The 11,119-nt window shown below is 47.3% G+C and overlaps 1 protein-coding gene across 1 annotated transcript in view; it reads left to right on the forward strand.

Moving 5' to 3' along the window:
* GCN1 (GCN1 activator of EIF2AK4) overlaps nt 1-6,119 on the forward strand; it is a 59,845-nt gene extending 53,726 nt beyond the window's left edge. The window contains exons 54-58 of the mRNA XM_079151213.1: nt 2,167-2,263; nt 2,665-2,813; nt 3,264-3,371; nt 4,669-4,887; nt 5,429-6,119. Coding sequence (XP_079007339.1) covers nt 2,167-2,263; nt 2,665-2,813; nt 3,264-3,371; nt 4,669-4,887; nt 5,429-5,554 — 699 coding nt within the window. The 3' untranslated portion in view covers nt 5,555-6,119. The remainder of the gene's footprint in view (nt 1-2,166; nt 2,264-2,664; nt 2,814-3,263; nt 3,372-4,668; nt 4,888-5,428) is intronic.
* Nucleotides 6,120-11,119: the final 5,000 nt, after the last annotated feature.

Below are 11,119 nucleotides of genomic sequence, written 5' to 3' on the forward strand. Positions count from 1 at the left end.
TGGGTGGGAGGTCTTAGTACTATTTTAGAGGATGAGACTTGTCTGGGGCCACACTCTATGCAGTTATAGAATCAAAACCAGAATCCAGCTGTGTGTGGTGGCACATGTCTATAATCCCAGGGACTTGGGAGGCCGAGGCAGGGGAATTACAAGTTTGAGGCCAGCATGGATAACTTAATGAAATCCTGTCTCAAAATTTTAAAACAGAGCTGGGGATATAATTCGGTGATGGAGACTTGCCTTGCATACATAAGACCCTGGCTTCCATTCCCAGCGACGTGTGTTTTCTCTTTCTCTCTCTCTCTCCCTCTCTCTCACACACAGAATCTGGGCCCTGTGACTCTGGGTTGTGCCCAATTCCATTATCCCTGTCCAGTCTGGAAGCATTTGTTAATTGTTTGCCAAGCACGGCAGGTCCAATGGTGTGGGGGTGGGTAAGACTTTTCTTTTTCCCCTTTAACAACAACACTTCTGTTGTGGTGGCCTAATTTACATTTATAGGGCTAATCTTGGCAGAGAATGCCTTTGGGTTTGTGTTATTTCACGCTTCGTGATGTGAGTACACCTGGGCCCAGCCATTGCTGCTGTGTTTAACACAACTCTGTCAGTCTGGTTCTGGTCCTCAGCTGCCCTCTGGCTATAGCCCTGGCTTCTCTGGATATCGATGAGAACATCTGTCCTCTTTTGGTCACTGTCAACAAAGACTTTTACAGGGTCATGCATAACACAAACAAAAGTTAGTACTTAAACAAATTTGCATTTTACCACAGTGGAGCTTAAAATAGCTTCCATTGGAGAGAGTGGGTATCAGCTGGCTTTATCCTTGTTCGGCACCTAGGCTTCTGCTTGGAGCTCAGAGGCCCAAGCTGCCGGGACTCCATCCTCTTCCCTTTAGAACTTCCACTTGGATTGAAGGCTGCATTTGGCGTCAGCCTGGCATTAGCTTCCCCATAGGTCCTTGGTTGATCGTTTGGAGGGATACATGTCAAGCTGGCATGGAGTAATATACAGCATATAAAATCCCCTCTCTCAATTTTCTAAAGATAATTGGCTGAGCTGAGAGTAACCAGGAGTTCTTTGTGTGCCTGGCCTTCTCCCCCCCCACCCCCGTATCAGATATTGAACTCAGGGGCACTTAGCCACTGAGCCACATCCCCAGCCCTATGTTGTATTTTATTTAGAGACAGGGTCTCACTTTTACTGAGGCTGGCTTTGAACTGGTGATCCTCCCGCCTCAACCTCCTGAGCCACTGGGATTACAGACACATGCCACCATGCCCGGCTCCTGATCTTGATTTTAATAGAAAACACTCACTTTGCTGGGCATGTTGGTGCACACCTGTAATCTCAACAGCTCGGGAGGTTGAGGCAGGAGGATCAAGAGTGCAAAGCCAGCCTTAGCAACTTAGCAAGGCCCTAAACAACGCAGACCCTGTCTCTAAAAAAAATACAAAAAAGGCTGGGGATATGGCTCAGTGTTAAGCGCCCCTGGGTCCAGTCCCTGGAACCAAAAAAACATTAAAAAAAAAAAAAAAAAAAAAAAGGCACATACATACACTCATGCAGCCCAGAATCTGGGCCCTGTGACTCCTGGTTGTGCTTGTGCCCAATTCCATAATCCCTCTCCATTCTGGAATCATTTGTCAAGTACCTATTGGCTGTGGTGACACAGTGGAGGCAGCAGAAAATCATCTGGGTACAAGATGACACACAGACTTATGGGGGAGGGAACTCAGAGTAGTTGTTTCTTGCTGCCTTCCCAGGTGGCCGTGGGCAGGTGGCTCCCCTCTCTGCTGTGGTCTTTCCCAGCTGTGCCCTTCTGTCTCAGGGCCATTGAGAGTAACTGAGAAACTAAATGTAAAGCATTCAGATTTCCGAAGAGAAAGGTGCTATGTAAATACAGTTATTATTGCTATTGTGATGATGATTACCATATGCACACACACTGGCGTTTTCTATAATTATGTGAAGTGCCGGGCATGTAATTTTAACTCCCCACCAAGTGGTGGTTGCCGTGAATGGCAGTCCTGATCTGGTCCTGGGAACACAGTGCCTAGAGTAAGGTCTGGCTTCAAAGCTGCTGAGTGAAGGTGTTCTATTCTCTTCTCTGCCCTCCCTTCTGGGCCCCTGCCTGAACCCCCTGTCACTCCCCACTCTGCTCTCCAGGACAATACTCGTATCTCCTCAGCCGGGTGCCTGGGGGAGCTGTGTGCCTTTTTGACAGAAGAGGAGCTTAGCACTGTTCTTCAGCAGTGCTTACTAGGTAGGTCTCTTGTACATGGGAGTTTCCCTCTATGGACTTGGGCCTCTCAGCCCCAGGGAAGAGGCCCTGGGCACCTGTCTCCCCTTCCCCTCAGATGATCTTATAGCACCTGGACTACCCCTTCCTTGGGACCAGCTGCTAAAACAAGTTTCCAGTAGTCCTGTAGCACTGAGTATCTGCTCTAAGGACACAGCCAGAAGCCAGGAGCAGTTTGTGAGATGCTTCTCTGCCACTTTTTAGAACTTTTACTATGAAAGTGGGGAGGTTGGGCACAGTGTGGCCTGGGATTTCCACCATGCCGAAGTCTGCACCATGGTCTTGGTGGGGCTTAGCTCCCAGAACTCCGTGCGTAGGAGTGGGCTATGAAGTTCAGGTTGACTCCAGTTGTATCTTCTACCCAGCGGATGTGTCCGGCATTGACTGGATGGTTCGGCATGGCCGGAGCTTAGCACTCTCTGTGGCTGTGAACGTGGCTCCCAGCAGACTCTGTACAGGCAGATACAGCAATGAAGTTCAGGAAATGATCCTCAGCAGTGCTGTGGCAGACAGGGTAAGGCTCTCAGGCTGCTGGGCCAGCCCTCCCTGTCCCCTGTGAGTGTTCCACAGGCATGGCTCTGCTCACCCAGCTCGGGACAACCCCAGCTGGGTCTTCAGAGCATGGGTTCTATTTCATTGTGGCTGGTAACTTGCTGTGCCCTGGGACCAGGGGTGATTTCTTTGGGCTCCAGTTGCATCATCTAAACAATGAAGACTTCCGGTTGGAAGGAGTAGATGTCCACGACTGGTCAAAAGGTCTCTGATCTCTGTTCCTGAGAACCAGTTGTTCATCTCCTCAACTGCCAGGGCAGCCCATCTAAATGAGAGCTGTCGAGATTTTTGGTGTGAAGTATTAAGGGATGAGTGGTGAAAGGACTTGGAGATTTCCTGGGGAATCTGGTTCTGCTGCTCCAAGGAGGGAATGGGATGCGTGTGCCCACCTAGCTCTTCTCTTTCTTCACAGATCCCCATTGCAGTGAGTGGGGTCCGGGGCATGGGCTTCCTGATGAAGTACCACATCGAGACGGGAGGGGGACAGTTGCCAGCCAGACTCTCCAGCCTGTTTGTTAAGGTGAGTAGGGCAGGGGCTTATACTACCCACCAAGCCCAGCTCATGAGAAAGCCTCAGAACCAGAGGATATTGGAAATATGCCCCTGACTAGTTGGATACCCTTCTGCATGCATGACCTCCAGGAGACCTGTGTACCCTTGGAAAGGGAGGGCAAAGTGTTTCTGTGAGCACTTTTTCAGTCTGAGTCCAGCTTTTTTTCAGATCTTCAGACCTGTGACCTCAAATCAAGTTAATAACCACTGTTTCAGGCATTCTCTCTAAGCACCCTGATTTTATAGAATTAGAGATAAACCTGGGTTCAGATATTAATAAATCTAGCTGGGCATGGTGGTGCACACCTGTAATCCCAGCGGTTTGGGAGACTGAGGCAGGACGATTGCCAAGTTCAAAGCCAGCTTCAGCAACTTAGTGAGGTACTAAGCAACTCAGTGAGATCCTGTCTCTAAATAAAATACAGAATAGGGCTGGGGAGGTGGTTAAGTGCCTATATATATATATATATACACACACACATACACACACACACACACACACATATATATATATTAATAAATCTCCCCTTCCTGCCTCCCTTTCTTAGTGGCATGGCTTTTATTAGTGTGGTTATAGTATCAGTTCCAGGCCCTAATAGGAAAAGCCGTGGAATCTGACAATGGGACTCCCACAGACTGTGTGATGTTGCTTCTCAAGTAATTATGTAGAAATCAGAACCAGATTCTGCATTTTAATGGGATGGGGCTGCACCTGAGACTCTGCCTTTGTAACCAGCTCCTAGGTGACTCTAGCCCTGTGCACAGATCTTGCTGAGTAATGAGGTTCCAAAGATACCTAGGCTCCTACTGGGAGTTCCTAGGAGCCTGATTAGACCTGCCGTCTGTGATGGCATCCTCTTGTCCACTCAGCACTTGTTCAGTACCCACTCCGGGCTGGACCCTGAAGGAGTAGAGATGAACAAGGTGGATGAGCTCCTTGGAGCCCCTGGGGAGGGCCCTTGGGTTAGGTTGTCAGGGAGACCTTGAGAGGATGAAAAGGAACTGACCAAGCAAAGATCTGGGGGCCAGCTTGGGCAATGGCTTGTTTGAGGAAGTTAAAACCCCATGTGGCCAGGAGTAGTGAGCCAAGGGGAGAGTGGCACGAGTTGAGATGGGGGAGGTAGATAGCAGGGCCTGGCGGGATCATGCCGCATCCTCTCGGGAAGGAACATTGGAAGGGAGGAGTGGGCAGTGGCCTTGATGAAGAGAGTGTCAGGGCTGGAAATCTGGGCTTTGGGATGAGACTGCCTGTGTTCCTTTCACAGTGTCTGCAGAACCCATCCAGTGACATCAGACTGGTGGCTGAGAAGATGATCTGGTGGGCAAATAAGGACCCACTGCCTCCTCTGGAGCCCCAGGCCATCAAGCCCATCCTGAAGGCTCTTCTTGACAACACCAAGGATAAGAACACTGTCGTAAGGGCCTACAGTGACCAGGCAATTGTCAACCTGCTCAAGATGAGGCGGGGCGACGAGGTGTTTCAGGTGGGAACTTGCCTGGGGGCCTCCCAGAGCGTGCTGCGGGCCTTCGGCTTGCTGTTTTTCTTCTGCATGGTAGAATTTAGCCCCATTCTCTTCTCTGCCACCATGTATATGTCAGCCTTCAGGAGCAGATTGAGATTCAGGTGACTGTCCTGGTGCCTGAAAACACATATTTCCCTTGGTTTTTAGACTTTTTCTGGCAGGAGAACTCTTCTTCAAATAAAATCTCCATGGCATCCAAGCACATACAACAGATCCCAGTAGAGCTGCCTTTTTGAGGCCCAGAGTCCTGTTACCTCAGTCCCCCGCCCCTGCATCCAAAGCGCTGAGAACTGTAACTGTAACATCTGCTCCCTCATCTTAGGAAAAACACAATGAGCGTTTTTCTAGGCTGTCCCTGGACCCATCTGATTGCCTTATTTTGTTGCCAAATTCTGCCTCAGTGGCTCTGGTTCTGAGGTTAGCATTTATCTTTGTCTTGATTTGATTGGGAATTTGAAGCCTCCTCTTCTGACTGTCTCCTCACGCCCACCCTTCCTTACAGTCCCTGTCCAAGATCCTGGATGTGGCCAGCTTGGAGGTGCTGAATGAGTGCAACCGAAGGTCCCTGAAGAAGCTGGCCAGCCAAGCAGACTCCACGGAGCAGGTGGACGACACCATTCTGACGTGATAGGCCTGGGCCCTGCTGTAGCGTTTCAGCTCCACATCTCTGTTCACTGTTTTCATTTTTGAAAATACGTTTGTTCCGATGGGGAGCTTATTAGATGGCATTCCCAGAAAGTATTTTAATATATCAACCGACCACAGCCAAAGCCTTAAACCCACACACAACTCAAAATTGCCTCCTCCATCTCCCACCCTTTTCTTTGAAGAAGAAAAGGAAAAGCACATGCGTAAGCCTCAGCAAATGGCAGCCCAGGGCCCGCCATCCAGCTCAGCAGGCCGTGTCTGGGACCAGAAGGGTCGAACTTCAGGTTCCTCTTCTGTGCTTGAGCTCTGGTTCAAGACTTGGCGCTCCCAGCCTTTGCCTTTGCCTAGATCCTGAGCGGGATGCAGAGCTGTAGAGCCCCGCCGGTGTGGTATGTCTTGGCTTGGCTTCTCAGTGTTGTGTGGCCTGGTAGGATCTGACCTCTGTTGGGTGAAAGTGATACGCAGCTCTGGTAGTTCCCAGGTTGAGGAAGGGTTTTTGTGCAGGCCATTTGAAGGAGGAGTGTTTAATAAAGGCTTTGATTTAATCTGAAGAGAAGCAGATTTTTTAAATGATCTCCAAACATCCATTAATCATGAAGCTTCCTCATCCAGAATAAGGAAAGGTTTGCAAGTATTTTTGTTGGTGTTGGCAACACTCATTTCTGGGCATCCCTCTCCCCTGCTTTCAGAAGTCTTTGTCAACTCCTAGATCCCTACAGACATTTCTGAGAAGGTGGGGCTCAAGTTGGCCACTTCCTGGGTCTGTCCTGACTTGGGAAGGTGGGGAGCTACCGGGGGTCAAGCTATAGAGACCCATCCCCATGAAGTAACGTTCCTACAGTCCAGGGACTTGCAAGAGGAAACTGGAGTTGCAGTTCAGCATCTGCCTCTTTTATGAATGACTTCCTTCCTCCTGATTCTTAGAAGGCTCGTGACATGCACATCCTGTCTGATGGAGCACACCCCACTGGGCCCTAGTGACGCAAGTTTTTCTGGGCTGTTTCCCTGGTCATAATATGGAACAAACCTCTATTAAAATTACTGGCCAGAGCTGTAAAAGGAAGAGAAATAAAAAGTGGTGGTAGTGAACTCTTTGTGAAAGGTATAAAATGCTATACAAAAAAACCCAAGCATTGCATATTAATAATGCAGCAGAGGTAGAAAGTGACTCAACACTTTTGGTGAATAAGACAAGGTGACCTCCAAGATGCTTCTGATGAAATCCTTGCCTTCTATGCCTGAGCCTTATGTCATAGGACTTCCTATTGTTTTGCAGCAGACCTGGTCTCAGCTGGCTGGGGTAATTGTAGAATCCCAACTGGGGCTGGAAGGGACCTTGAGAGGTCAGCTGAGTTGGTCCCCACAGCCAAACAGCCAATGGTTTCAGCTTTTGGTATCCATGGTTACTGTTCCCTGCTTTTGGGATTCAGATGGTCATCAGTGTCCTCCCAGCTGCCTAGGGCTTGTATCCAGCAAGCTGTCTGCATGTGTGTTCACCTCTCCCGGGCAACTGGTGAGGAGCAGGAAGTTTCCCTTATAAGAGGGCATGGCTGGGAAGCCTTTGTTGAGCCCCAAAGATTGTCTTCAGTGTTTCCTCCAGGGTCTTAGGTGAGGTGCTTACATCTGCCTCGGGCTTTCAGTCCCCAGTCTGCAACTGGAGGGCAACATGACATGCTTAGAGGTGGAAGACATTCATTAAGCAAAATCCAAAGGAAAAACACCAGCTTCCAGTTCCAGAAAGTGGAGGAGGATGAGATCTCTGTGTTCAGAATAGATGGCTGGAGGTTGATTCACAGACGGCGATGACTCAAAGGCTCCTGGAGCATGCCGAAGTGCATTCTCTGAGTCTGGAAGGAGGTTGTGAGCTCCTAGGAGGTGAGTGGCAAAGGACTGTCACAGAACGACAGTGGAACAGGCAAAAGGATCCTTTCAGTCTGGAGTCATAGCAATCCTGGAAACGGCAGCTCAGTCAACCCTGGAAGAAGTGGAGAAGCAGAAGCTATTTGTCCTGGTGGTTGGTAGAGCTCTTTAGCTTTGGGCAAGTCATCTAACCTTTCTGGGCCAGTTTTCTCAACTGTAAAATGAGGAATTTGGAATAGAAGCTCTAAAAATCTATTGTTTTCAGTTATCCTCTAGGCATTATTGGTACTTGTAACAGATAACATTCAACATCATTTCATTTAATCCTCTCAAATGTCCTATGAAGTAGGTTCTTTGTTATTGTTTTCCAGAGAAGGAAATTGTGGCACAGAGGTCATTGGCCCAGGATCATGTGGCCCCAAAATGGCAGTCTGTCCCCAGAGCTTGCCTTTAGCCTTTCTCTTCCCTCTCCTGTGCTGGTTAGACTTCAGCATTTTTAGTTCTTTACAGCAAGTCCTCTAGACCTTTCAAACTCACAGGAAATGAAAACATATGTACAGCACCCTGGGTAAAGGGCTGCACCAGCTCCAGAAGACTGGCCCAGGGGTCCATCCACCCCAGGCCTACCCAGCTGCTGGGCAGGGAGCAGTACCTCACCCCACTTATGGGACAGTGGCTGGGAGATTCTCTAGAGAAGACAGTTTATTGTCAGAGACTTTCAGTGATTCTCTAAAGGGGAGACTTGTCCCATCTTTCTCTTCCCTGTGTCTGAAAGTCAGTAACAATAGCATACCCTTTCTAAGCAGAGAAAACCATCTAAACAGCATTCACAACCCTTTAACTCGGGAGCCTTTGGATCGTGAACAGTAAGATGACTCTAAAGTGACATGGTTTAGGAACCCCTTCTAGGAACCAAACCTACAGTTCTCTCCATCCACACTGCAACGCTAGAGGATCTGGGAGAGGAACCGGGAAGCTGCAGGGTTGACGACTTTGGATGCAGGGATTTGGAGTCACTATTTTACGGATAGATTTTGAACATGATAGGTAATTAGGAATGCACTAATTCACAAGAAGCGGGGCACTGGGGAAGAATAGAGAAATGTTTTCTAAGTATGGTTCTGTATAGACGTATCTTTTTAAAAATATTTTTTTAGTTGTAGATGGACACAATACCTTTATTTTACTTATTTATTTATATGTGGTGCTAAGGATCGAACCCAGTGCCTCACACATGCCAGGCAAGTGCTCTACCACTGAGCCACAACCCCAGCCTGTGGATATATCTTAAATTGCTTCATGTCTTTCAGAATTAGAACAATAAGGACAAAGAAGAGCCAGTCTAACATGAAGGTCTAGACTAAAGTATTTGAAAGGAAACGTAGATACTGTATTGCTTTAAAGCTCTGGTGTACTGCAATCACAGGGACTTTGAAGTCAGATCTGAACCTTTACTTCTTAATATTAAGCAATGTGACCTGGGGCATGTTCCTTGGTCTCTCAGCATGTTGCTGCATCTTTATGGTGATCGTACAGTTTCACAGGGTTGTTGTCTGGATTGAATGACAGTCCATTCTACACAAAGCCAAGCACACAGGAAGTTCCTGATACGTGGATGGTGTGAGTAAAATGTGCCCATTACCCCATAAGAGGTGTTGTAGTACAGCATTGTCACATCTGTGAATTCAGTGCTGGACCCAGATTATCATCAACTTCTTGAACCCATAGTTTAAAAAGTTGCTAACAAAATTGATTTCTTTGGAAGACTAATGATATAATGATGACCTATTTTTGATATCAGGGATTGAATGCAGGGGTGCTTTACTACGGAGCCACATCCCCAGCCCTTTTTAAAATTATTTTATTTAGAGACAGGGTCTCACTGAGTTGCTTAGGGCAACTTTTTGCTGAGGCCGGCTTTGAACTTGTGATCCTCCTGCTTCAGCCACCACACCCAGCCAGCCTAATGACTATCCAAAATGCCGAGTGGGGGCTGGGGTTGTAGCTCTGTGGTGGCGCACTTGCCTCATACATGTGAGGCACTGGGTTTGATCCTCAGCACCACATAAAAATAAATAAAAAATAAAGGTATTTTGTCCATCTACAACCAAAAATAAACAAAAGCTTTAAAAAGGAAATGCCCAGTGGGAGGTGTATCAGCAAATTGAAGGGTAGGCAGTGTGCATAGGTAGGAAGGCTTGGCTATCACGGGCCTTTCCCACATAATTGCCATCCTTACTTTAGGAAGAGTAAAGTTGAGACAGGAAGGAGTCTCTCTAAGGTCTTGCAGCCACTTGGCAGCAGGACTGGGAAAAAACCCATATTTCTTGATTCTCTGGTCATCAAGCCCCAGGGCCATTCTATAAAAAATAACTTGGAAGGTGAATTTGACAAAAGAAACTAGTCAGGGTTTTGGCATGTGGCTCTGCAAAGTGACTGGGTTTCGCTTTTCAGGAGAGGCGCAGCCTGATTCCTTCACTGGGTGGTTCTGAGCTCTCCCCTGGTTCTGTTATGAGGGTTCCTTGCTTCCTGGCCTGCCAGGGGGAGGCAAGTGGCGTTAACAACGCTTGGGAAATGAAAAGCTGGGATTTCTGGATGAGGCCTTTCTGTACCTGAATGGAAGACCCTGGGTCCCTTCTGGTCCTTTTCTGAGATAGCTTCTCTAGTGAGAAGGCAGGCTGGTCACAGGGACGATTATGCATCAGAAGTCCCTCAGAACTGCGCCACTGCCATGAGAGAGCTGTGGACAGCCCTTAACGCTTAGGTTCCCCCACAAAAGAGATGGGAGGCTGGAGTTCTGCATTGTCTAATCCAGCCTTTCTCAAACATTTGTGCCGCAGGACCACTTTATACTTTTAGAAATTATTGAAGACCCCAGAGAGTTCTTGCTTATGTACATCTTACTTGTTGACATTTGCCAGCTTAGAAATCACAACCAAAGTATTCATTAAAAAATAGCCACTGTTGGGCTGGGGATATAAGCTCAGTTGGTAGAGTGCTTGCCTCACATTCACAAGTCCCTAAGTTCAATCCCCAGCACCACACACAAAAAAACAACCACTGTTGATGCAGTTGAACCATGTTTATAGCAGCTCGATTCACAATAACTAAACTATGGAACTACATAGATGCCCTTCAACAGATGAATGGATAAAGGAAATGTGGTACATATACACAGTGGAATGTTACTCAGCCTTAAAGAAGAATGAAATTAGGGCATTTGCAGGTAAATGGATAGAACTAGAGAATATCGTGCTAAGTGAAATAAGCCAATCCCAAAGAACCAAAGGCCAAAAGTTTTCTCTGATAATTGGATGCTGATCCATAATGAGGGGTGAGTAGGAAAGAATGAAGGAACTTTGGATTATGCAGAGGGGAGGGGTGGGATGGCGGGGATGGGAAGGATGGTAGAATGAGACAGACATTATTATCCTGTATACATGTATGAAAAAAAATTTTAAATAAAAAATAACCACTGTATGTTAGCAATAAATAGCCATACATATGTTTTCCAAGACAAAAAACGTGTAAATGAGGAGAGGCATTGTTTGACATTTTTGCAAATCTTTCACGTCTGGATTCTCATATCTACTTCTATATTCAATTTGTTATAGTACCATGTGTCCTATAAACTCTGGAAAAACCCTACATTCATAAGCAAATGAGAGTGAAAAGGCCAAAAAAT

Source organism: Sciurus vulgaris (genome assembly GCF_902686455.1).
Source record: "Sciurus vulgaris genome assembly, chromosome: 8".
In the NCBI taxonomy this organism is placed as follows: domain Eukaryota; kingdom Metazoa; phylum Chordata; class Mammalia; order Rodentia; family Sciuridae; genus Sciurus; species Sciurus vulgaris.